At 43.2% G+C, this 27,866-nt stretch overlaps 1 protein-coding gene across 3 annotated transcripts in view; it reads left to right on the forward strand.

The window, feature by feature from the left end:
- LOC125745840 (synaptic vesicle glycoprotein 2C-like) overlaps window positions 1-27,866 on the forward strand; it is a 60,377-nt gene that overhangs the window by 27,389 nt on the left and 5,122 nt on the right. For all 3 annotated transcript variants that reach the window (XM_049019066.1, XM_049019068.1, XM_049019067.1), the window contains 7 exons: window positions 1,943-2,094; window positions 12,412-12,545; window positions 14,209-14,298; window positions 15,071-15,181; window positions 15,445-15,533; window positions 26,824-26,988; window positions 27,712-27,845. In XM_049019066.1, the coding sequence (XP_048875023.1) occupies window positions 1,943-2,094; window positions 12,412-12,545; window positions 14,209-14,298; window positions 15,071-15,181; window positions 15,445-15,533; window positions 26,824-26,988; window positions 27,712-27,845 (875 nt within the window). The remainder of the gene's footprint in view (window positions 1-1,942; window positions 2,095-12,411; window positions 12,546-14,208; window positions 14,299-15,070; window positions 15,182-15,444; window positions 15,534-26,823; window positions 26,989-27,711; window positions 27,846-27,866) is intronic.

Genomic DNA, 27,866 nt, shown 5'->3' on the forward strand with positions numbered 1-27,866 from the left:
CATGATTTGTTTGGCTGTTGTTTAGTCAGGGACGGATTACGGACCAGGCCAGCGGGCCGCTGCCCAGGGGCCCTTGGGGTGCAGGGGGCCCGTGGGGCCCCTAACCCAAAACAATTTGCACAATGTATTTTCGTTTGTCTATTTTAGAGGGCCTACATTCTTTGATCCTCTGCCTACAAGGGCCCCTGACCCTATAGGGAGGGCATTTGGCTGCCAAGGGCCCTTGAATTGTGGTGGTTGTGGTGGTGGTGCTGGTGAACGTTTTGCCCAGGGGCCCACACAACCCATAATCCGTCCCTGTGTTTAGTATACTATGTTTTGACTGATGGCTATTTAGTATACCGTGTTTTGATTGCTGGTTGTTTAGTATACCATGTTTTAATTGGTAGTGGTTTAGTATACCATAAGTTGATCACTGGGGCGGCATGGTGGTGCAGTGGTTAGCACTGTTGCATCACACCTCTGGGACCTGGGTTCGAGTCTCCGCCTGGGTGTGGAGTTTGCATGTTCCCCCCATGTAGTTGTGGGGTTTCCTCTGGGTACTCCGGTTTCCCCCCACAGTCCAAAAACATGCTGAGGCTAATTGGAGTTGCTAAATTGCCCGTAGGTGTGCATGTGTGACTGGATGGTGTGTGAGTGTGCCCTGCGATGGGCTGGCCCCCCATCCTGGGTTGTTCCCTGCCTCATGCCCATTGCTTCCGGGATAGGCTCCGGACCCCCCGCGACCCAGTAGGATAAGCGGTTTGGAAAATGGATGGATGGATGGAAGTTGATCACCTGTTCTTTAGTAAACCATGTTTAGATTGGCAGTTATTTAGTATTCAAATAAACCATCATACCTTGCTTCTTTACAACTGTATCACAAAAGCATAGACTTAGTGAACATTACAACAGAGGGGGCAAAACACCATATAAGTTTAGATCTACCATTGCACAGGTACAGTGTGTAATATTACAAAAAATCTAATTGTTGAGGACTTAATGCACTTAGTTGGTGTGAAGGTGTCTTCGGTCAGGACAGGAACCCTGAAGGCACAACGACGCCAAGGCAGTGATGGATATTATTAGAAAGCTCTGTAGGCAGATGGTTTGTTTTATATAAGATCTATATAAGACGTGGAAATGATCTGGTGGAAACTGGAGGCTGGAAGGCTTTGCAGAAGAGCTTTCCGTTCTCTGTGTCTTGTCTTGGCAGGTTCATTACACCACCTAGATAAATAGCCCGAGAGGCGTCTGCTTTTTCTTGCTGTCTGAATCATTTCAGGTTCTCGTCTAGCACAGCAAGCAGTTTAAAAAAAAAAACGTACTTAAAAAAAAAAAGACCTGCAGTGTTCCGTAAAATGTATTAGGTGAAGCAGTTTGATTTTCTTTATTTAACCGTTATTGGTGTAATGGATTAAAGGAACAGACTGAAACCGCAGCCAGAGGTGTGAGGTGACACTGCCCCACTGCGCTATTGAACCTCACCACACACTGTTTCCTCTCTGTCTTAGTATATATGCAGAATCTCTTGTTTTAAAACCATTAAGAGTGCAAGTGAAATGTGCGTCCTGTTCCACCTCTGCTTGCACAGCCTCCTTCTGTCATTGTTGGCCACACAGAGAGTAAATGCTTCTCGCAATCATTGTGATGACACTTATACCCATGATCCTCTCGCTTGCACTGGGTATTTTTTTCCCACTGTATACCACATATAAGAAATCTTATCTCTGACATCACTATCTGCCATCAGTACTGACTCCATCATGTCTTATAAATCATTATAACTGTACCAGTTCATTCATAGTGTCCCAAACACACCGCTTCACTTTGGAAAAAAGGAGTCAGTTTTATAGGAGTCCTCTGTGGGTGTTGTATGTTTTCTTTTGACATCTCATTTGCCAGTCGCTTGCTTTCCTGGAACAGCCTTGGCAAACTCTTTGCCTTCTCCTCCTTCCTGTAGGATTGGCGGTGCTGTGCCCATCGTCTTCTCGTTCTTCGCAGAGGTGCTGGCGCGGGAGAAGCGCGGCGAGCATCTGAGCTGGCTCTGCATGTTCTGGATGATCGGGGGCATCTACGCGTCCGCCATGGCCTGGGCCATCATCCCGCACTATGGTGAGCGCCCTCTAGTGGACAAAAAATTATTTTAGCTACAGGTTGTGGAGATTGGAAGAGGCAAGTGAAATGCCCTTGACTGGGCATAGTTAGTAGATCATGTGCCTTGATGAAAATCCCTCAGAATAAAATAGTGCAGGCGATCCTTCCACTCTACTGTCCTAATAGTTCCCTTAACCTTTAAGTAATGGGGCGTTTACCTACCATCTGCCCACAATGCTGCTGGTCTGATGTCTGTTCACTTGTTCTTGTAGGTTTAGCTAATGTGGATAATAATCAATCCCTCTCACAACTCAATTAAACATGTATTCAGCTGCAATTTCTCTCGCTAAGAAATTACAATAAATTATGCAACACATTATGTTTTGGTTGAGAAACAAAATTCCCGGTGTATTGCTCAGCTTCTGTGTAATTTGCATTAATCGGAGAAATGCACAGTGTAGTGTGGATGTGACTGTATTAAAGGCAGATGTGAATATATAACATAAAAATGACTTTTTCTTTGTACTATACTTTAATACATTGTGCGAAAGGATAAAACATATTGTCCTGCTTTATGAAACAATAGCTGCCTTTGTGCAAGGTTTAAGCGTCTCTTGTCCACCAGGATAAAGGGCATTAAAATATAGCAACAGGAACAAGTTTATAGCATCTTTCATAAAGTTTGTATATTAATCGTTATATTAATGACTTATCTGAGGACAATACGCATAGGCTACCTGTAAATCTGGGATAAGACCCTGCTTTGTGTTGTGAGTCATTTCGGAGAGAATGTGGGGGTGGGGGTGGGGGTTTAATGATTAATGCATGCTGCACTGGGGATATTTAAAGGACACTGGCGCCAGTGATGGGACAGATGAGACAGAGCCCCATGATTTATATAATTCACTGTGCAGGAAGTAAGTGACGTCTATCAATAAAGTGAATTACAAGAGGGCTGGAAAAGAGGCAATGTTGCAGAATGAATGAATGTGAATGTATGAAAAAATGCTGTTGATATATTATATGTCGGAATCAGAATTAGGCTCATTGGCTGAGGAATTCAGCTTGGCCCAGTGCTTGCAGTGACATATAACAAACATGACAGGGTGTAGTTGAAATCAATAAATCAACTTACAGACAACATTAACTAGTAAATACTTTTGAATAAATAAATGTGTAGTATATGATGCAGTGCTGGCCATGGGGGGCAGGTGTGCTGTCAGTTGTGTGCAGATTAGTGCAGTTGCGCGGCAGACAGGATGAATCATGGGTAGGGGGGCTGATCTGGGTCAGCTTCAGGCCTTTCAGATCTGCAGTAGAATCTGTTTAGACCTGTAGCTGAAATGCAGTTGTCTGTGGATAGGTGCTCTTTCTATTTGTAACTTTCTGCATCCCCTTTCACGGCGAATACCAATCACTGGCTGAGAACTTGTTCTTCATTTTTTCAGAGCACCTTTGATTGGCCGCTCTGTCTCCCTTCTCTGCGCTGCACCCTGCAGTCTTATTATCCTCACTCCTACAGTGTGGACATCCTCCTTTGCCCTAAGAAGCTCTCTGAGTTCTGCTGTGAGCCTTGGCTTGTCAGGCTTGTAAATAACCCAGGACCTTTCAGGGAGATGGTGGTCTTCACAAAAGCATGATGTCACTGTGCCTGTGCATTTGTCTTCTGGTTGCAACCCTGAAAACATTCCAGTGTGTAAAGTCAAACCAGCTCTGTAGCTTTGCTATGGTATATTTGCTGCATCTTTTCTCACTGGATACAATGGACTTGACTCATTTTAGTCTTTGCCTGTACTTCAGGATGAGATGGACCGCGGTGTGGTTGGAATGTCTCAGAGCTCTATGCGTAGAAGTGGTCTAGTATCTTCTCCTCCCTGGTAGCATATGTGATGTACTGTCTGTATTCAAGGAGATCCTTGATCAAATGTGTCTTACAACAATAATCTGGCATTCCAGATTGTTCTTTTCTAGCCCAGGTCCTGCTCAGCTAGTCTCTCTTGCACTTCAAGCAAAAAGGTATAAGAATGTATACGCCAGTCTGAATAAAAGAGACAGATTCTCAGGGAGAAGAGCAGGACTTGCAGTTTATGAAAAAAGATTTTCAGGTCAGGAGAGCATGTTTTCAAAAGCACTGTGGCATAGTTATGCCAATGTAATATGTTTTCTTAGAAAGGAGTGACCTGCGATCCTGTCTGCGTAGCTGGAAGCCAGGTTGCTGTTGTCCTGAACCGACTCATATGACCACGATTCTGCAAAGCGGAAGGCAGATGAGGGGAAGAGTCCTTATTTATCTTGGTCAGGAGTTTCATTCCATCCAGTTTTTTTGCAAAGCGTTAGGAGATTAGCCTGGTGTGTATGTTTTCCCCTGTGCCAAAAGTGCATCAGTATGATTTCCTCTCTGCCTGCGTTTCACCGTTTGCGACAGAACTGCAGCTCCACTGGGAAAGACCTCAGAAAGGTAACAGCTGAAGGAAAATATGAGACTGGATTTCATGATACTGTAGTTTGCGTACTGAGGAGTCCTTTCGTGTAAGAAATTATTTTTCAGCCCTAATTTATAACCATAGAAGGGCAAAACAGAGGGTAGTGCCACCCTCTGTAGGTTGGTTTCTTTGTTATGTTACACGTGTTTCCTGCAGAGGTTTGGCGTGGGAGCACTGCTGAAAAAAAACGCAGACATCAGACCTTCATGCGTTCGGCTTTGGTGCTCGTCGGGTGCCTGTTATAATCCTGTTAATGACTGCAATTAAAGAGCCTGTTTTTTCTAGCAAGTAAGTGTCCTTGTCTTTCACTGCTCTCGCGATGCCTCGGTCTGCCCAGCCCTACAAGATGTTTTTTTTAATAGTTCATTGTTGGAGTGTTCCCTCTCTGTCTATGGAGGTAAACAAATAATTAATGCTTATATGAATTAATATAAGGCAAGTTATTTTTCAGTGACAGTTATAACTACTTCCTATGTCCAGTGCTTCACTCAACAACATAACAGCCTAATTGCACTGCACACAGCCTAACTGTGTATGTGACTCAGCCTAACTGCACCACATAGTCTGTATATGTGACTCGTCTAACTGCACTGTACACAGCCTAACTGTGTATGTGACTCAGCCTAACTGCACCACATAGTCTGTATATGTGACTCGTCTAACTGCACTGTACACAGCCTAACTGTGTATGTGACTCAGCCTAACTGCACCACAGAGTCTGTATATGTGACTCGTCTAACTGCACTGTACACAGCCTAACTGTGTATGTGACTCAGCCTAACTGCACCACAGAGTCTGTGTATGTGACTCGTCTAACTGCACTGTACACAGCATAACTCTCCCCGTGTGTAACCGCCTTTCACATGCAAAACCCATTCATGTATCATGTAAAAACAACCAAGGATAGATACATTTTCATGCCCACTCAGTCTTCCATAAGGGCAAGGCAACACGAGTTGCGAACTCTCAATTGATATCAATGCAGTGAATAAAGGGAGAGAAGCCCCCACCCCACTCCACCCCCAACACTGTAATCTGTTATAGTTTCACATTCACACTGTACCTGTGTCAGAAAGTTCCCTCTATGTTACTTAGCGTTAGTGGATTGATTATCTCGTTGACTTTACCATTTTCCTCCCATGCCACACGATACCATAACTGTAAAACAGCCAAATATAACCAAGTTTCAGTGTGTCTGTTGGTGGAGTATAAGACAGTGAGGAGACCCCACCTAAGTAAAGGCAAAATGATAATGTAATATAGCCTATTAGTGCTGTTAACCAGCGTAATTGTGTAATGCATACATGGGGGGGGCAGAGGCGGGAACTGCGCTGTAGATAATAGATGTTTTTTTGCTGTGCAGGGTGCAACGGAGACATGTTACTAGTGGGATCCCTGCATGAGGTTCCTTGGCAGAGTTATACCCTAATGCAGCCTTATTTGACTGCTGACCTTCACTTCAAAGGCAAACGCTGGCATGTCCTGGGCCCAAACAGCACCGGACTCTCAAAGCTCGGTTTGTGAGTTACAGTATGCCCCTCGCCAGACGAGTGTGATGCGCTCCCTCCTGCCTGACTCAGAACCCGACACTTCACATTGAATTCTGTGGCACTCACAGTGTTTTGAAGAAGCCTGTCTCCCCCTGAGAACATAGCACCTTCCAGCCGCTGGGTCATCTAGTCTTATTAGTCAGACCGCTGCCGTTTTTGCCAAGAGCGCCTGACTGCAGCCTTATTCCCGCATTCGGTGCACGAGAGGAACCTCAAGAGAATCAGAGAATAAGCTCTGGCTCATTAACAGAAGGGTGTTCTTTGACATCGCCAGGTTTAAGGAACCAGCACTGAAACAGAAATGTCCATAAAACAAGGGTTTAAAAACAGTAAAATATAATCAGTGGCCCTAAGCTTGTCATTTCAGGGAAACCGAAGCAGGAGCAGCCCGCTGTTTCGTCTCGAAATACCTTTGCAGTTCCGTCCTGCATCTTGTGCCCTCTGCGGTTTTCATTACCCTCCTCCTGTCCTGTCGCAGTGCATTTGTTTACATAATCTCACCTCCTTTGTTGGGGTTATTTTGGTTCACCATTAATTATGGCACCATTGCTCACACACAGTATTAGCTAAATTAAGGCAATAACCTACGAGCGTTTATGTCTAGTCTAGCTACATGTCCAGTCAGCACCGTGCTAAGGGTTTCTATGTTGGTGTTATACTGTATGTGCGCTAACTCGCTTGTAATCACCACAATCTCTAATGTGAAGGGATATTTATGATAAGTGGACCTTGTCCAGCTTAAACTTTTGTCCTTCCCCACTATCAAAGTCTATAAGTTACAGTAGCTCAGTGAATGTAAGGTGCTGAGCTTGTTCAGAGAGAAGTTGCTGCTGTTTTTGGATAAACCAGCGGCCAGGTAGTTATTTTTTATGCACAATATATAAAATGCAGTCAGACACTCTAATTCACGTCATGTAAATTCACCCAAACTAGGGTTTCTTTGCATTGTTACCAGAGCGTTTAAAATCTACCGCATGCCTACGTTATTATTTACGTAATTCACTCTGTGTAGCACATGTGGCTAATGTATATGCTACTCTAATCTAGCACATCTTTTTGTGACCTTGATTAAGAGCATCTCCTAATATGAAAATGTGTTTAAATTGCTTAAGGCAAAAAGAAAAACGTACACCGTGACCATTAATCATAGAGAAAATGAATCCAGCACAGCTGTGTGTATCCGGCACAACACAGCTGACGTGGTCAATAAAACTCCATCCATCCATCCATCCATCCATCCATTTTCCAAACCGCTTATCCTACTGGGTCGCGGGGGATCCGGAGCCTATCCCGGAATCAATGGGCACGAGGCAGGGAACAACCCAGGATGGGGGGCCAGCCCATCGCAGGGCACACTCACACACCATTCATTCACGCACGCACTCCTACGGGCAATTTTAGCAACTCCAATTAGCCCCAGCATGTTTTTGGACTGTGGGGGGAAACCGGAGTACCCGGAGGAAACCCCACGATGACATGGGGAGAACATGCAAACTCTGCACACATGTGACCCAGGCGGAGACTCGAACCCAGGTCCCAGTGGTGTGAGGCAACAGTGCTAACCACTGCACCACCATGCCGCCTCAATAAAACTCGTAACTTTAAAATATACGGTCTTTCCTGTACACACATATCAGATTCGTGGGTATGAAATTATTACTAGGTGCAGTCCTGACAGCATATGGATGGTATTCCCCCAGAACATTTATAATAGAATTATAATATCTAAGTCTTCAGGATTCCCAATGGCGTTTTCAATGTTTTGGTGACTGAAATATCTCCGTAAGTCAGGTGATTCCTTTAAGTTAAAAAGCCACTGTTATGCTGCTAATAGCTAACAGCTGATGATGAGCTCTGGAGTTTCTGTAGTGTGTCAAAGCACGACTCGGTTATATGTTCAATAGCACAAGTGTTCTGTATAGCAAGGGGGGTCAGCGCAGGCAGACGTTTCATCACGGAGGGCCCTCATCGATTTTACATAAAGGAGAATGAACCTTGACAAAGAAAACAGGTCTCCCATAAAGAAAGCTCATTTTCTCTCTCTTGCTTATGAAGAGTTGCAGCTCATAATTGAGGTCAATCGATTAGTTTTCAGCCTTAACATTTTCTATTAACTTGGCCTTTGGAATAAGTTGGTTCTGCCGCGTTACCTTCTTTCAGACGGTGATGAGTGAAGGAATACGAGGCCGGGTCCTAAAGCCATCTCTTACGGTCCCTTCAGCTGGGAGGGTGGAGTATTGCAGGGCTGTGTGTCACCGAGGGCTTCTTCAGGAGGCCACAGTCTAGGTGCCTCCACCTCCAAGGTCTGCTTGTCATGGGAGGAGGTGCTGTGTGCTGATGGCTCAGCTTCCTTACAGCCGAGCACGTGGTCATGGAGACGAGGCACAGTGTCGCTCCAGATGAGCTCGGGGCTTATTGGCCGCTCTGTGGTCCTCCCACTGATGTACACACTGACCCTCTCAAACACTGCGAGGAAAAACTGCTTTTCTATATGGTGTTTCAGGATGATCTTTCTGCTTTTGGGAAAATGCCCGCGGCTATTCCAAAGGTCTATGACCAAAGAAATCTTAAAGTCCTGCCTAGCACAGCTGTCAAGCTTAGTTTGTTATGAATAATCCTTACTATCTGAAATCTGTAGAACCTGTAATATCCATTCATCTGTCCATCTGACATACTGCTTATCATGTACTATGCTGCTGTAGTCTTTATTGCTTATTTATAATATTTGAGTCATGAATAATTTGCTGATCTCAAGATGTTGTTTCTGCAGCATGATTTCATGCAGCATAATATTTAAACAGATACATTATTTCTGGTAAACTTCCCTCCTTCTTACTGCAGAAACCTTCTACAGTGATGAATTTCTGCTGGGACAACAAGCTTGTGTATGTATTCAAAAAACCATGGTGTGTATTTCCGGTTTTGTGCTTATTTTGGGGGGTATTTGAGCAGCCCCTGAGTTGTTGAGTTGCCATAAACTGGGAGTAGGATACACGACTAAAACTTCAGCTGAAGCATGCAATGAAGCACCATTCTATATCCATCCATTTTCCAAACCACTGACCCTTCTGGGTCGCAAGGGGTCTGGAGCCTATCCCTGAAGCTACGGGCATAACCCAGGATGGGGGGCCAACACATCATAAGGCACACTCACACACCATTCACTCACACACCATTCACTCACACACCATTCGCTCACACATATGGAGAATTTTAGTAACTCCAATTAGCCTCAGCATGTTTTTGGACTGTGGGGGGAAACCAGAATACCTGGGGGAAACCCCATGACGACATGGGGAGAATATGCAAACTCCACACGCATGTAACCCAGGAGCAGACTCAAACCTAGGTCCCAGTGGTGTTAGGCAACAGTGCTAACCACTGCACCACCCTATTACTCTTGTTCTGCATGCATTTCTATATAAATACAGATAGATCTGGCAAACAAGTAATCTTACAGGGAATGAGAAATGGGATCATTTATGTCAGTAGCCATGAAGGTGTATTTAAGATCATTTGTATGGTGCATCAGTTTTATAAATGCATTTTATGCTTCAGTGTAAAACATTTAGTTCAAACTGTTACATAAAATAATCTATGGAATAGAGAAGATGGAATTATCATATAAAATTTTGCATAGTATATTGTAGATTATTAGCCATATGTTCATTCAATATAGTAATATACTATATCTTGAGCATATGTTCATAATTGGTAACACCTACAAATGCAACAGGGAATGTCTTTGGTGTGAAACCTTGTAGTAGTGAGATCAGAGTGAATGGAGTATAGTATCTTGTAGTGCAGGGATCAGGGTGAATGGGGTACCTTCTAGTACTGTGAACACCCTGGATGGAGTACCTTGTAGTACTGTGTACAGAATGAGGGGAGTACTTTGTAATACTGGGAACAGACTTTGTAGCAGTGAACAGACTGAATGGAATACTTTGTAATACTGGGAACAGTGTGAATGGAGTACCTTGTAGTACTGGGAACAGACTGAATGGAATACCTTGTAATACTGGGAACAGTTTGAATGGAGTACCTTGTAGTACTGGGAACAGACTGAATGGGGAACTTTGTAGTACCAGAGCTTCACTAGCTGAGTGAATGGTGTACCTTGTAGTACTGGGAACAGAGTGAATGCAGTACCTTGAGTGAGTCATCTCTGGCTAGTGAATAGAGCAGCTCTGCTATGTACTAATCGAAAGACCCCTCAGTTTAATTCAGAGGAGTTCACTTAGAGGGCAGTGCTGCTGGGGTGCCTAACAAAAGTCAGTATGTCTGATTCTTTTCAGGGTAGACCTCTGGTTATTGTGAGACTGTCTGGATGATCAAAATGAGAATATTTTCCTGAAATACACAAATATCCTGACAGATTCAGGGGGCCTGGCCCTGTATGGGCTCCCCAAAGTCTACCTTCAGTGGCCACCCCACTGAGCAAAATCTACTGAGAGGGGATGCCCCCCACACACACAAAATTGTGATGAATCCCAAAGTTATGTGTGGGACCCATATTTGCAGGGGGGCCCAAGGTGACATTTGTCAGGGGGTCCAAAATTTCCAGCTACGCCTCTGGGCTTTCGTGTCCTGGACACAGTTGGTGTGAAGGTAAAAGTGACGTGAAGTAATGAAGTTAGCATTTAGATTTACCATCCTCAGCTCAGTTCAGTCCAATGATCCGGATCAGTGTAGGTGGTTGGAAGGTAAATGGGTGGAATAGAATTAAATGGGGTTTTTATGATTGCAGATTTAGAAAAATAAAGATTCTCACAAATCTATTTGTGTTGCCTGCACAGAAATTCAGAAACAAAGTTAAGTGTATATTACTTTGCCTCTTGTTAATTCTGAGAAGGTTTACCCTGCCCTCTTGTTTCATTATGTGTTTATGGGCATTTCCCATAGTTCTCTGACATAAGCTGCACTGCGGGTTTTGTCTGCGTGATTCACACTTCTTTACTGCCCAACCAAGTGAAAAGGTGATATTGAACTGTGTGAAGGCACACACACACACACACGGGAGCGAGCGCACTCACACACACGCACTGCGGCCAGTGATTTCCTGCATCAAGTGCACTCCCATGATGCAGTGGGACGTGGGGTGGAGCTCTCCTTCTTCACAAGGGCAGTTCCTTGAAAGATTTATTGGGGTAGTGGTGACAAGAGCCAAAGGCTCAGTTTGGTTTGGGGGGGAGGTGGGGGAGACCACAGTGCAGTTCAGCACCAAAACACGTTCCCAGCCCCTGAAGATTAACAGAGTACTTCATTTTTTATTTGCTAGCTAAGGGGCTAGCTTAAGTAAGTACTCTTTTACGGAAGATTTAGTGCAAATTCTATCAAGCGCAAACACTCAAATGAGTGATGAAGCAGACAGTGCTTTGAGATAATGAATGCCGGAGTCGCCGTGGTCACATCAGGCAGCGCTTTCCCTTTCTCACGCATTCCACTCTTCCCCTCAGTCACGGAGAGAGGGGAGACACCGTGAAGACTGCAGCGGCACTCAGAAGTGGAGTGATTGTGTCTGTTTCAATGGACGCGCTGCTACCTTTGTGTGAGGAGGCACTTACCGTAATTGCCTTTTGCATAGAGATTAACATTAACCTGGGCAGAAATGTGCACGCGTGCAGTTTGTCTCCAGCGATCCTTCTGAAGATACTGGGCCACCCATCCCTTAAATAGAAGGCTGACTGTGGTTATCTGCTCTGCCACTGGGGGAAAATGTGTGTAAGCCCCCTACTACTGGCCCGAAGCGAGGAAGAGGAGGATTAATTGTGGGCTATTTTCGGCCGAGGTTTTTTTTCTATAGTATACCGTTCATGTTGCCTACATGATATCCTTTGTAAAACTGGGGCTGTACGTACAATGAGTTGGGCACAGGATGGTGCTTTAAGGGAAACGTCTAGAACTGAGAAAATCGCAGAGAGTTTAAATATACTGGAAGCTGAAAGGGAAATTTCTTTTCTTGTCCAGTTCATTTCTTGTGTTTAGGCCTTTTCCTGATCAGCATGTCGCTCTTTTGCTTCTAGAATGCAAAGGTAGATATCAGCACTGAAGGCTCCGAAATCAGTTTCATTTATTTGACACATCGATGATTCTTTTTGATGATCCCATCCAGGGTCAGTGAGTGCGTGTGTGGGTGGAAAGCGAAATGCAGCATTATAATGTATGGTTCATATGTGGGGAGCAAACCAGGCCGACTACGATCTTAAATGTGAAGCTCAACATATTTGTCTTCCTGATAAGACCATGTCTGCCCCCGTCTGAGAGATGGAGCCATCGGCTGCTGTGCTTCATCTGTGCAGGTTGGAGCTTCAGCATGGGCTCGGCCTACCAGTTCCACAGCTGGAGGGTCTTCGTGGTGGTCTGCGCTCTGCCCTGCGTCTGTTCCGTCGTGTCCCTCACCTTCGTGCCTGAGAGTCCCAGGTTCTTCCTCGAGGTAACTGTAGGCCTGACAGCATGACCGCATTCACCGCCTTCCTGACATGCCACCATGTGTAATACAATGCGTTGTTAGTGCCATAATGGAGTTTAATTTGGTGAATTCAGAGAAGTTCTCTAAGAGTATAGATAGGATGGTGTGGTCCTTCCATCCATCCATCCATCCATCCATCAATACATCCATCCATCCATCCATCATCCAACCGCTAACCCAGTACAAGGCCACAGGAGGTCTGGAGCCTATCCCAGCAACACAAAGCACAAAGCCAGCAAATACCCTGGATGAGATATCAGTGCGTCACTGGTCACAAACACACACTCACGCTCACGATCAGACCCTTTCCTGACTTTGTAAACTTTAAGCTGCATCTTACCGACCTTAAAGTATAAGTACAAACTGCAGCAAAACAACGCGGCTAATTACACGCACCTGCCTTCCTTATCTGCTCTCAGTGGTGTTGTAAAGGACAGGCTGTTCTCTTCCTCTCCTGTGCTTAGAAAAGGACAAAATATTGCTGACTCCCCTTACTAATAAATTCAGGTTATTAGAACATTCCTGGAACACTGCAGCTTGCTGTGTATCTAAACATAAATCTGTCGGGTTTCCTGTTTCTTTTATGAATGCAGTATTTACTTACCCTGAACCCAAGCGTGCATGGCGATGTGTGTAGGCTTTAATGTTTAAAAAGTGTGTTTTTGAGACGTTTTGTTAGAATGCCTAATCACGGTTAGAAGTGGCTGGTTCTGATCCATATCACCTTCCATTACAATAATTAATAACTGTGGTAAGCATGTAAGACTACGATATAAAAGTAATAAATAGATTACAAGCCTAGATGTCAAGTCCGGTTTACTAAAGCTTAATTTGTAATTATTATTTAATATGTGTTTAATTACCTGACTAAATGTATGAAGACTTTCTGCCTTTTAAGGCCGTGATATGTTGAAGTTTTTATAATGCCCAGTATTAAATGATTGAAAATGTGTAAGAAGAAGCTCACCAAAACCTATGTATTTCTTTATTAGGAAATGCACTTAAATGCTTTTGAGTAAAAATCACCGAGGATAGGGGGTCAGACATAACACACTCAGAAAAATTCTCTGTGATTGTTTAAATCATTTCATGCAGTTCATTCAAGGGCACTCGCCTCAAAATGCACACAATCTGATCAATTTTGATAAATACAAACGCATTCTGTGATCATAATGGAATGAAGTAACCAAGTGACAACCTCTAGTTAACATTCCCTCAAGTGCTTGGGGCACTTTGCCAAAGATCAAGTGTGTGATTCATTTATTTGCAATGTCAGAAGCTTAGAATGAAGCCTGGATGTCTTGTTAAATATACAGGTATCGTGCTGAACGTCGGCTGTGGGGGATGGGTGGGGGGGGGGGGGGGGTCAGTGAGCCAGAAACAGAGTGTCCTGGAAAGCTGAATTGTCCTTGATCAATCATCATCCATTTTATGAGCTCTGCAGTAAAACCAAGCTAAGGGAGGCTCGGAATAAAGACTCTCATAAATTATGCCAACGCACATAAGATCATGCTGCTCCATGCTTGGCTTCCCAGAGACGGTGGGGGGGGGGTGTATTTCTCTATGGTGCTGTGATGACCACCGGTGCCAAATCCCTTCATACAAAGCTCCACGTGTCTCCGGTCAGGTGGGGAAGCATGATGAAGCTTGGATGGTCCTCAAGCACATCCACGACACCAACATGCGGGCACGCGGCCAGCCGGAGAAAGTCTTTACCGTGAGTCTCGTCCACCAACCTTCCGCGCGCAGCTGAAAGGGGCTAAGCGTGGCTGGGGGATTAAAAATGCCGCACCTTTCAATTAACAGAGAATCTCGCACAAGGTTATTGATGAGCTCCTATATTTCAACAACTACTGGGTGTTGCTTTCTGCCAGACGGAGAGAGAAGCTCATTAATGTGAGGCAGTGGGGAAGGAGCACAGAGCACTAAGGGGAGATTAAAACTGCTGGGATGCATCGTGATGAATCCCAGCCTGCAACAGCCATGCAGGCGCCCTGTGTTCTCTTCTAAATAAATTTCAGCTCCTTCAAAACATTAACCGGTAGCCTAAGCTCCCTCTAACACCTGTATCTGCAACCTTTATACCTGTAACAAGTGTTTGAGAAGACTCTGATTTAAAGAATTTTTAAAACTAGGTTAATATTTTAATATTGACATTGTGGTTCAATTTGACAACATGACTCATTAGCTGAATTTACAGAGAACCCTTGTCTTGTCGCATATATTTATTTGACTGGATGGGAGAGTCATACACAAATGTAGAACATTTTCCAGTGGTATTCATAAGACTTCCTACTGGCTGAATCTGATGATGTGTTTCGTTTGATTTTTAAATGTATTCATAAATTAATAAAGTCAGTTAGGTTATTCCTCCTCTTTACTATATCCAGGTCTTATGTTTTAAGGCTTAATATGATGCTAAATCTTGATATGTAAGGTGTAAGACAGACTGATGACCATAGCTTGGTTCTTACCGCTTTTGCTTGCAGGTGAACAGAATTAAGATCCCAAAGCAAATTGATGAGCTGGTGGAGATGGAGTCTCAGAGTGCAAACCCAGTGTCCAAAGTCCTCTTCAGGATGAAGACTGAGCTTAATGGGGTGAGTATGGCAGTGCTGTGATAGTTCTGGTCCAGCAAATCAAGATCTAAATTTCTCTGGCTGAAATCTTCTTTGATGTATAAACTTGCTGTTTGACGTCCCTGATTTGGCTGTACAGTTTGCATGTTCTTCTCATGGTTCCTCTTACAGGTCAGAAACATGCTGTCAGGCGACCTGACATTTCTATTTTATTGTGCGTGAAGGAGTGTATGAAATTGTTATTAAGTGGTAAAACGAGTTTGCACAATTTTCTGTTTTTACAGATCTGGTTGACGTTCATGAAATGCTTGAGCTACCCAGTGAAGGATAACACAATCAAACTAGCCATTGTATGGTTCACACTGTCCTTTGGGTAAGTTAAAATCATAGCAAGACAGTCACTTACGACATTTAAGTAATACGCATAATTATCTGCACATGAAGTTTTCAAATAATAAATAATGTTTAAATGAAATTTAATGAAATTTTGCTGTTGGTAAATTTAATAAAATAATAAATAATAAAACACAGCGTACTTTGCTGGTCCCAGCACTGTTATATATTAATATTAAATATTTAACAAAGTACGCTGTGTTTTATTATTAACAATTAGATTTCATTATTATTATTATTATTATTATTATTATTATTATTATTGTTGTTGTTATTGCCAAATGAACATCAGAATTATAATAATTCTGATGTTCATTTGGCGAGAATTTCTAGAATTGTTTTTAAATCAATATGCAGCAGCTCTCTTTTTAATACTTTTTCTCTGTAATTAAAGTGCCTAACTGCCTTTACTGCATACCAATTTGGCAAAGGGCCAAAGCTCTGTGACTGTCTTCAGGCATACAGTTCCAGTGCCCTTATGATATTGTCATACAGGTGTGCTGGAACAGCAGATACTAGTCAGTGTGTTTCCACAATATGTTTTAAGCAGCACAAATGGAAACGAGCAGAACCTTCTTTGGAATCATTTATTTTTGTTCGTGGGATGAACAAGATGGTAGATGGCGCTATACAGTAAGAGTGTATTACGCTGCTGTCCAGGTGAAACACTACTTCTTTGTCAACAGCCTTCCAAGTTACGTCAGACATATGGCAGCACTGGAATTATTTTAAAGGGACCTTACAATTGGTATTCTTAGCAAGTGTACTGATTGTAGGGTTTTATTAATTCACCTTTATTGTGAAGATTTTAAGAATGAATTCTATCTATCTATCTGTCTACTTACGATGATGATGATTATTATTATTACTAGAGTATATGTTATTACAAGAGAATATTACACACTGAGAAATGCATTGAAACAGTGACACAAGTCGCACGCAGTGAGCAGAGAGCGGCACAAACGCACAATGCTGCACGTTTGTATTTTGCATTTAGACTTATACTGTATAGTGGCTGCTGTCTTTCCCAGCAGTGTTTCAGAGTGGCTGCTGCTCCGGCTCTTAAATCTTAATTCTCTACAGCTGCTAGTTCAGACAGGGTATGCATGGAATAAATGAACAAGGGTTTCCTTGCATCACTGCTTAATAGCACTGCTCTTCTGGCTACATTAAAATAACCACGTGACGTTAATGTAACTCGCGTGATTGTACAGGCCAGCATTCAAGGTGAGCAGCATTTCTTTTCACTGTGTCATTCTGTAACCGTTTCAGTACAACATTATTATTTTGAACACAGAGATGCATATTTGTCAGTTTAAAATCAAATAAATAATAAAGCCAGAGCCAGAAGCCTTAAAAAGCTGCCCTTTTTTACGTGCAGAAACTGGATAGACGTTACACTGAAGCTTGTTGGAATCCACTGTACAGCATTTATTACACTGATGTTCCAACTGCAGTTTGTCTTAAATATATTAAATAAAAAGGGACAATTTTTGTAGCAGAGGTTTGCAGCAATATCATCTATTTATGAATATTTTTACAGTGTGGTACAGTGATATTTGTTTACAGTGTTACATAGTTTTAATCCATTTCAGAAGCCCTGTAGATTCAACAAGTGCAGCACTATGCTAAAGTGTTAAGCAGTCAAATAAATGACAATGATCTTGGTTTAAAACTATTATATTATGCCTGTCAAAGTATGTTAGACTATCCGTTTCAAAACCTCTGCTAAATTCTCCCCAGTATTTGTGGCAACCAACCACCAGTTCACCCATATTTTTTAACTTGGTCACTAGAGCATCGTGTTTGGCTAATCGAAAACTCAGTTATTTAACAAATTAAGTTAATTAATTAATTGAGCTGGTGGTGAAATTTAAGAAATACATGGAATTACTGCGGTGTCATTGATGAGATTTTTTTAGAAAAAAATATCAGTAGCTTTCTGGAGAGCAGAAGAAATTCTTGTTAGTTTTTATTGTTTTACTGTTCATTTGCATATATATGTTAAATTGTTTTTTTTCTTCTGTGCAAATATACACTTACTACCCAAATAAAGCTTTACACATTTTGTTTGACTGCCTAAGATTTTGCAAAGTACTGTACATAAGACAGATTTATAGTAGGAAATAATTTTAGTGGAAAACAATCTTCACTGACAGTCATATTAAGCCTTACTTGTACAGGATAATGGAGTTTTATTGGCTATTGTAATGGCCAATAAACTTTGGACATATTTTAGTCCTGACCTTACAGTTTGGGTTCCTTATTATCCTTGGACTGAGTAGAGTGGAGGTCCTTTCCAGTGAACATCATTTCATGTCTGATGTAATGTATGTCCAGTGTTATTCCTTTGAATGATTTGTATCGTGCTCATGGCTGCCTGTGTTACCATCGCCAGTTTCCAGGGTATTCGCTGCGCTGAATAAACCCTGATGAATGAATGATATATCAAAGGTTTCCTGGTTTGCTGATTGCTTTCCCATAGGCCAGTGTTTCCCAACCTGGTCCTCGGGGACCACCAGACAGTCCATGTTTTTGGTACCGGATGCTGGGAGGGAGTAAAAACCTGCACGGTATGGGGGTCCCACCGGATCAGGTTGGGAAACACTACCATGTGTCACTTTTCCACTAGCATACAGGAACCAAGTCATACCTGATCCGTACTCTGAACTGAGATTAGTTCCAGTTCAGTTTTTCACTGCAAAAGGTTTCGCTTGGAAAAGACGTTGCAGTGCTTCGAAAGCAACAGTGATGTAAACCTGAAGAGACACGTATTTACTGTTCATATGGTGTACATTATGATTTACTATGTGCTAAATTCTGCTAGCAAGTCTGTGAGTATCGCTGTGTTATATTAGTATCAAATGCTAATGGAATTAGCATTTGCTGTGTGTAAATTTACCTTATGCATCCCTTCCATTCAGTTGTTCTGTAATACGTTTTTGAGGTTTTAAGAGGTTGGAAATTTTCAAATTCCAAGTTCTCAGGAATGCATCAATACATCGCAATGTGCAACACTACTAATAATGAATGATACATACAGTAGAATATGCCCTTTTTTCCTTCAGATAATCCACGCATATCAACACAGATCACTGGTATCTTCGTGTATTTAGAGCAGTCAGATGACGATGATGCAACCAGCTCAGTGTGGCCATGCTTTCAGAGTAACTGTAATATCTGATGGAAACCCACGTGGCAAACTCCACAAACTGAGCAGAAGTTTGATTTGAAGCCAGGATAAAAAAGCACATGGGCACTGGAACACACTTCTACATAAATATGAACAATATTTACTTATTTTACTGACAGATGTTAACTGTAATACCAATATGTGTATAAAAACATGAAACCCACATTGCTCTTGAAGTACAATATGCAACAGGGGAATAGGGGTAGACCTCCCTGATCCTGGAGTGCCGGTACCCAGCAGGATTTCCATCCTACCTGATGAGTTTCTGCCTGAGGACAGGTTTGGTTCATCCGAGACCAGCTACGATGGAAAACCTGCTGGATCTTGGTCGGCTACCCTGACGTGCAGCATACCGTGTATTACCCATGGTAGCGTATGTCAGAGCCCATGTTGATTCCCGAGTGGAAACCTTGAAAATCTCAAAGCAAAGCAGCTGAGGGGTCTGATCCAGGCATGTTCCACTGGGCAGGGAGCCCACTGCAGAATTGTATTATTATCTCCAGTAAGGCCTGGGGAATGCAGGGGAATCCCCAGAAGGAGTCTGCAGCTTTGGAGAGGCAGGTTGTCTGTCCTGCTACAGTAGGTACTGTATCCATGATGCACAGCAGGAAAAGCCTGTGACGGTGGATGGATGATGCTGCACTAATAAGTAGATGAAGTAGGAATTCAAATGATTCTCCAGAGAGCATAAATAGCAGTTTATACATGTTCCATAGTTCAATGTTTATGTTAATTTTAATGATGTATACTACTGTATATGTCATATATATTTTGTTGTATTAATTACGTGGTCAGGTGGTAGTTTTTTGAAAGATATTATTGGCTGCTTCGTGTAATGTATGATGAATGCATTTTGTATTCTTTATGTTTATGGGTGGATGGATTTTTATGTCTATTTTTCGTTTTCTAAAAATTCATTGTACATTGGCAGTTTCATTAAATATCCAAAGCATATCAAAGGTGACGGCCATGTACGCTATTGTTTAAGGACGGTGTATTAAAACTGGCATAGTAATTTCATCATGACTCATCTTCCCAGCTTCTCTCATAAATGGAATCATACTTTGAGGGGAGGATTCCCCCCACTAAAATCTAAAGAATGGTTAGTAAATATCCTGTCTGCCATGGCTGCTTCAGTGCCCTGAGGAAGTTTTTGCTTCCGTCCCAATTCCCTCTTTTTTTCTTGTTCATAACACTTTTTTTCTGATCTCGAAACAAATTCAGGATAATTCAAAGGACAACCTGAGTAAACACAACACACAATTTTTAAATAACTATTTTATTCAGTAATGGAAACAATTTTACCAACACTCATATCTATGTGGCAAAGTAACTGCCCCTCTACTCACTCAATCAACCAGTGAACCAAATCTAAATTATATCGGGTTTAATTGTACTATACACACCCAAGCTTGACTGATGCCAGCCCTGTTGAATCTACTCACCCTTAAACAGAATCATTCCAGCAATCTGAATTTGGATTGGGGGTCTCAAGAAGGAGCTTGATCCAAAGAACTTCCTGAAGACCTGAGAGTTATTGAGATATATCTGTCAGAAAAGGATACAAAACCCTTGGACTCGTCATGAGAGCCATCATCTCCAGATGGAGAAAACTTGAACTGTAGTGTATCTGTCCAGGAATGGCCATCCCAGCAGAATTACTTCATGAGTGCATAGAAAACTCATCAGGGGCATCACATCAAACCTCAGGCGAACATCTAGGGAACTGCAGGTCTCTCTCAGGTCAGTTAATGTCTGAGTTTATGATTATGCAATTAAAGAACTAGTGGGTAGAAATGGTGTCTGTGGGACAAGTGCAAGGCAAAAACCACTGCTAAACATGAGGAACGTGAAGCATCGTTTAGCTTTTGCCAAAACACCTTGATTAGTCTCAACTCTGTGGGGTGAATATTCTGTGGACTGATGAGTTAAAAGTAGAACTGTTCAGAAGACATGGGTCCTGCTACATCTGGCATAAAGCTAACATGGCTTTCCACACAAACGACATCATGGCCACAGTCAGACATGGTGGAGGCAGTGTGATGGTGTGCGCATGCTTTGCTGCCGCCTCAGGCAGTGAACACCAGAACTCCAGGAAATGGGGAGAACATCCTCCGGAAGTGTGGGTGTAGATGGGAGAAAGTGACCATGTTCAAGGTATTTCAAATCCACTAGGGGAAACGAAAGTGCGAACAGAAGGGTCAACCGCAACCTTGCACTGCCCCAGCAGGTGAGAGAAGAGGGACCAAATGCCAGGTTGAAAACCACAGAGCCGATGGACCCAAAGTTTCAGAAGGCAAAGATGGTACACAGGAAGAAAGCCCACCAGTGGAGGACAAGCCCCTATGTGAGCACCAAGACCCAGTCGCCATAAACTCACACAGAACAGGGTCAAAAACAGAGACCAAGAATCCAACTAGAAGGAGCAAAATAAAATGGCCAAAGTCAAGTGAGGGAGAGGCATGGCAAATGCTGGACACCAACCTGGTCAAAGCACTGGAGGAATCATTGTGAGGAGGGGTGGAAACCAAGCTCAACCAGATTGGGGACATCCTATACCAGATCTGCAAGAACATGTTGGATGAGGTAACTTTCAACCAGAGTACCGCCCAAAGAGAGAAGGTAAGGAGGGAAAAAGAGATCAACCATCTGGTGCGAAGGCGCCGGCAACTCCATAAGAACTGGAGGAAGGTAACATCGGCAGAGAAAGAAGGCCTGAAAACCCTGTGGGAGGAGGTCAGGAAAAGACTGTCCAGGCATCACAGAGCTGAACATATCCACAAGCGTAGAAAACGAAAACAAAAGAATGAGCCAGCTTCTTCAAAGACCCCTTTAAGCACACCAGACAACTGCTGGAGGAGAAGAAGAGTGGGAAGCTCGAAACCACCAGGGAGCAACTGGAACAGCACATTAAAGAACAGTACAGTGATCCAGCGAGGAATGTCCCATTAGGAATACCAGGGTTCATGCCTCAGCCTGCGCCTCCAACTGCTGAATTCAACATCATGTCCCCGAAGCTTTGTGAAGTCAAGCAGGTTGCGAGGAAGGCAAGGTCCTCATCAGCTCCAGGCCCCAATGGAGTCCCCTACAAGCTTTATAAGAACTGCCTTAAGGTGCTAGAGTTGCTATGGTACCTTATGAGAACCGCCTGCAAAAAGCAACTCATTCCATCCAAATGCAAAGAGCTGTAGCAGTCTTCATCCTCAATGAAGCAAATTCCAAAGACATCAGCCAGTTCAGAAACAGTGCCTTGCTGAATGTATAAGGAAAACTCTTCTTCTCTGTGCTGGCCAAAAGGATGACCACCTACAGTTCCTGCTTGAGAATGGCTACATAGACACAAACTGCCAGAAGGCGGGAGTCCCAGGCTTTCCAGGGTGTGTTGAGCACTGAACAATAATCTGGGACCAGATCCAGAAGGCCAAGCAGGAGAAGACAGACCTCCACATCATCTGGCTCGATTTAGCGAATGCATGTGGATCAGTTCCACATCAGCTGATCAGCTATGCCATGGAGTTCTTCCACATGCACTCCTGCATCAAGAACATGGTTGCATCCTACTTCAGTGACCTGTAGATGTGCTTTGCCAAGACTTCACCACCGGCTGGCAACAATTAGAAGTAGGAATTGATATGGAGTGTGCCATCTCTCCCATCTTGTTCATGGTAGCCTTTGAGGTAATCCTCATCGATGCAAGACAGATAGTTGAAGGGATAAAGCTACCAGCCTGGGGAGACAGTACACAACAGAGCTTTTGGACAAACAGATGGGGAGAACCGTAATGAAACAGCTCTCAGAAGGCCTGGTAAAGATTGACCAAAGCCACTTCCTGGGAAAGTGCAAGGTCTGGTGCTACCAATTTACACTCTACAGGAGGGTGATGTGGCCGCTGAAAATTAGTGATATCCCCTCATCCACCACAAGTAAAATGGATGGAAAAGCTAACTCATTCATCAGAAAGTGGTTGGGGCTGCCATGGTGCAGTCTGAAATGGGCCTCTTTGGAAGGAACACCCTCCAGCTGCCACTGACCAGACTGTAAGGAATGTGAACACCAAGATTCCAACAAGATGGAAGTGGACCGCACAAACTGAGGTCGACCAAGCCATCAGTCGTTTGCAAAATCAAGAGATTGTGGGCAGAGTCCAGGCAGGAAGAGCAGGCCTATGGTGGGGAGAAGCGCCACGGTTCTGATCCAAAGAGAGGAAGGAGATGGTGGTGGCAGAGGTGACAAGGATGGAGTAACAGTGCTATAAGATAAAGGCTGTGTCACAGGGCCAACAAGGAAGCTGGACAACCTGGGAAGGAGTCATCAACCGAAACATCAGTTGGACAGATCTTTGGAAGATCCCGCAAGCAAGGCTCAGTTTCCTTATCCGTGCAACATATGACATGCTTCCCTGTCCTCGGAACCTTCACCAGTGGTTTAGGAGCGAGGAATGCTGCACGCTCTGCAACAGCCCTAATGCAAACCTCCAGTACATATTGTTAGGCTGTAAGATCGCGCTCTCCCAGGGACGTTATAGATGGCACCATGACCAGGTCCTAAGGAAGTTAGCAGAGGTGCTGGAGAGCCATCGACAGGGTAGCAAAGGGGTACCACCAGCAGAGAACCACAGCCTCATCAGCTTTGTCGTGGAAGATGGGGGGGAGAAGATACATTAGGCTAAAGGAAACATCTAGCCATTTTCCACCAACCAGGAGTAGAACATGAGAGTTGACCTCAATAGGCAGCTCTGTTTCCCAACCGAGACCACTACTACATCTCCCCACCCTGACATAGTGCCGTGGTCCACCAAAGCAAAATCCGTGCTCCTCATTGTGCTCGCGATACTAGCAGAGGAGGGGATCGAGGCTAACTATGAGCAAATAAAGACCAAGTACTCAGAGCTGGCTGCCGAGTGCCGGATGGCTGGCTGGAAGACTACCATCTATCCAGCAAAGGTTGGATGCCAAGGCTATGTCAGCCACACGCCTTCTGAGGGACATAGGAGTGACCGGACGGAACCTAAACAAGGCAACCAAAGAGCAGGCAGAGGAGGCTGAGAAGGGGAGTTTTTGGCTTTGGCTGAGGAGGAAGGACAAGTGCTGGGGAAAGAACAACTAACCCCAACAACAGCCACAGGGGAAACACCTAGCAGCCGCAGGGGTGACAGGGAGACGTCCTTGTCACTGCTCCGCCACCAGGAGACGTTCCAGTATTAAAGGAGCGGAACATTGTGGATTGGTGGTTCCTGACTGATGACCCTGCAGCTGACCCGAGGGGACCAGGTGTGACCAGCAGCAATGCCTACCAAGCAATTCCATCTTCCTGTACATACTATTGGTGAATTATTGTTTTTCAATAAATCAAACGTTTGCTTAAAAACTGTGTTGTATTTACTTTGTCTTATGCCAAATTTGTTTCTAGATTTTGGGGGCGGCATGGTGGTGCAGTGGTTAGTTGTTTCTAGATTTTAGAAACAAATGTTAAGACATGGAGGGACTTAGGCAGGTGGAAATACTTTGCTACGGCCCTGTATGATGTTGTTGCGATGGAACCCAACTTTCTTTATTATCACATTCTTTTTCGATGGGCTTTTATCAGCAGGTGTTTCTCCTTGACGGACAAAAGTATTATACTGAAGCAAACTGTGTTTTTTTTTTAACATTAACCCTATGCCCTGTGACCCTGATAGGCGGTTGGATTTATAGGTTAACCCTATGCACAATGGAGACCTCCCTACTGTTCTACTGTAGCACCTGTAAGCAACACAAAAATACATTTACAGCTGTTATTTTGATAAGGATTGTCCAGAAACACACTGTATTCTGCTAGGAGAATGAACCCGCCCCACACACAAAACTCCTCAGTTCATTACAACATTGGTGTTAAAACATGGCTGATACAGTATGTAAATGCTATCACTGACCCCTTAACATGCCAAGCAAACAACCGATACAACTAGATACAAGAGTGTTTCGATTGGCTTAGAAGTAAAACTAAATCACTGTTCTTCTGTTGACTGCAAAGAGCCATTGTTTCCATTACAGAGAGACGCAGAGACTTTTTCAGAATAAGCTGGTTGGTTCTGATAAACATTCAGTCATGGCTTTGAAAAAAATGAAAGGATCTGCTGAACAACCACAGGTCAAACTCCTCCTGCTGGGTTATAAAAAGGCAAAGCAGTGGTTCGATATTAAGCATGGCGGGACGGACAAAATCCACCCAGCAGGCTTTTGGCTGGCTGTCGCTGACATTTTTTGTCTTGCGGCCGCAATATGTCTGTCCTGCTGCTCTGCTTTCTAAGCCGTTCCATCTGGCCCCGTCTTCAGAGAACAACATAACACCAAGGCTTGACTGGACCCAGGGTGTTGATGGTGCCCGTATGTAAAATACTTAAGCTATACCTGGGACAGCTTTTCCTGTCTGTGATTCAGTTTCCATGCAAATGTTTCAGTTTGGTTTACTTGCCGTTTTTTCACATATTTCCCTGTTGAATCCATCCATCCATTTTCACTAACATTTTATTCAATTAGGGTCACAATGAGCTGGAGCCTCACATATGAAGCAGTTTGCATAATCACAGTTGATCCAGGTCCATCTTGGTCCGCCAGAGGCATTACTAATTCAACAAGCCTGTTATTTGTTTTTATCTAATGCAAATTTGTGCTAACTAATAATAACAGTCTTATTAAATTACCATGTCAGACCCTTGTAGAAGGGATCCCCTTCCCCCACACACCCAATAATATGGACATCCATCCATACATTACAGATGGGGGGAAAATCAATTCCATTAAAATTCGTCAAGGTTACGATTTTTATTTGGCTATGAGAGTTGACTACTGTAATTATGTTGGCCACATTTGTTACTTCCGATAGATTTGCCCAGTTGCACGTGGCCTGACTTTATTAGCAGACTGACATCCATGAGTGTGGCACCATGCTATCATGGATGAGCAAGCGTGTGCCAAGATGTTTCACAACCCTGTCTGAGTTTAAACCCAAAGTTTAGCCATTATGGATTCTGTAAAGTAAACGGATATCTAGACATGAGTACAGTTCATGCTTCTCTGCAATTTCAGTTAGGCAGGGAAACAGAATTGGTATTGGAATTGTTTATATTTAAAACTGCCAAAACATAACAGTTATAAAACAAACAGTTGGCCAATGTGTCTGAACGACAGAAGCTAAGAAATGCTCATTTGCACAGTAAAAACTAAATACGTAAAATACTGCAAATGAAAAAAAACTGCATTGTAACAATCATAATGAACTAATCCTGTGTCCTCTGCTACTACGAATGATTGCATATCGGTAGCAATAAACGCCCCTACAGCTGTTTTTTTTTAATCATTATTTTTTTGTAGCCCAGTCTGACTTTCCTGGCAAAAGCACCTTAAATGTCATGGGAAGTTAACTTGAAGAGACATACTATTGCAGTTCTTGTATTTACTTAGACCTGAACTGCTCTTCAGCAGAAACTGTAAAAAACATGGTTGGCAAACAAATATAGATATACTATCAATTTGCAAGCACCTGCTAATTCCCACCTCTAATGCAGACACTCTGGGCAGAATTATTCTACATTTGTATTGTATTTTTACTCATTCAGTTTGAAAGGGCAACAGAATCAGGAACAATAAGAGCCCGGGTCACAGATTGTTGGGTATTGTTGTGGAACACCTGTGGGTACAATGGATGACCTTTGTTTGGCCCTTTTGATTGTTCATTGAGAAAGGTTAAGGAACGATGAAATTGGCCCATTTTTGACAACAATGTCTTGTGGAAGGATGGAATTAAATTTTTCATATATTCGGATTTTTTATGAAGCAGAATTAGATGTACTGTCCTGTTTTCCTCCTTCAGAGTACAAAATGTCTAATTCCTCTAATAAGCTGTCATTTATTCTTGCTATTTTCTTCCATTCTTTGTTCCTACTGCTTTGATATTGAATATTTATAGCTCTCTTGCAAGAACAACTGCCGTAAAGTCTTCTGTTTGGTGCTCGGCAGAGGATGTGGTTTCCACCCCTGCCCCTGACACTGGGGCTCTGGCAGAAAAGGCACTAACGTTGATCCCCACTGGCCCGCAGGTTCTACGGCCTGTCTGTGTGGTTCCCAGACGTCATCAAGCACCTGCAAGCGGATGAGTACGCCTCCCGGGTCAAGACCCACAACAATGAGCGCATTGAGGACTTCACTTTTAACTTCACACTGGAGAACCAGATCCACACGAATGGGGTGTTCATCAATGACAGGTGGGGAGAGAGTAATGTATATCCCCTCCTTATCTGGGATGCGGCCGGAAATTAGAAATACTTATCGCCCCCCTGCATCCTTTCTGCTTCTGGTCCAGCATTTCTTTTTAGCTCAGCCGCAAGAAAAACATATTAATATCCTGTTTTTGTGCAGCTTATATATTTCTGGGGAAAGTGCTTTAAGTAAACATCTTTTTTCGTACATTGTTAAAGGATTATCATGAATTGGATCCAGCTTATTCCAGTGTAAGCACAAAGAAATTGTATTAAAAACATTGTAGTTGTTAGGACATGGATTTGCAATTTCAAGGCAACAAGTTCAGTGCTGTAATACATGTGAGGAAGCGTTACAGGAAAAAGATGCTGAACAAATGTTTAAACGCGTCTGCAAAAAAGTATCAGCCAACCAATCAATCATAATATTCATTAGTTAGCTCAGCTCTGACATTAATATTGCCAGTTCGCAAACATGAAAGGGTGAAAATTGTACAATGTAGAAGGAATTACTCATCGCTACACTTTTAAAAGGTTTTTAAAAACAAATATGTTCATTCGTTTGCCCATTACCTCTACTGCAAAGAAAGCATCAAAAAAGTTAGCAGACCTCACATTTCTGATGGCCTGCAGTGTTTCAGGACAGTGCGAATAGTGTGGCCCCCCCTTTGGGCCATTTAACAAGCCACTGCGGTTTATTCTCACCTGAACTTAATCTCTTCCTCCCAGGTTTGTCAGCATGAAGTTCAAGTCGGTCACATTCATCAGTTCCACCTTCCAGAATTGCTACTTCGATGATGTGACGACTATGGGCTCCTATTTTAGAAACTGCACTTTCATTGAGGCCTTTTTCTATAACACCGGTAAGCCAACCAGGCTCTGTT

The sequence above is a fragment of the Brienomyrus brachyistius genome, chromosome 7, assembly GCF_023856365.1.
Source record: "Brienomyrus brachyistius isolate T26 chromosome 7, BBRACH_0.4, whole genome shotgun sequence".
Lineage (NCBI taxonomy): Eukaryota > Metazoa > Chordata > Actinopteri > Osteoglossiformes > Mormyridae > Brienomyrus > Brienomyrus brachyistius.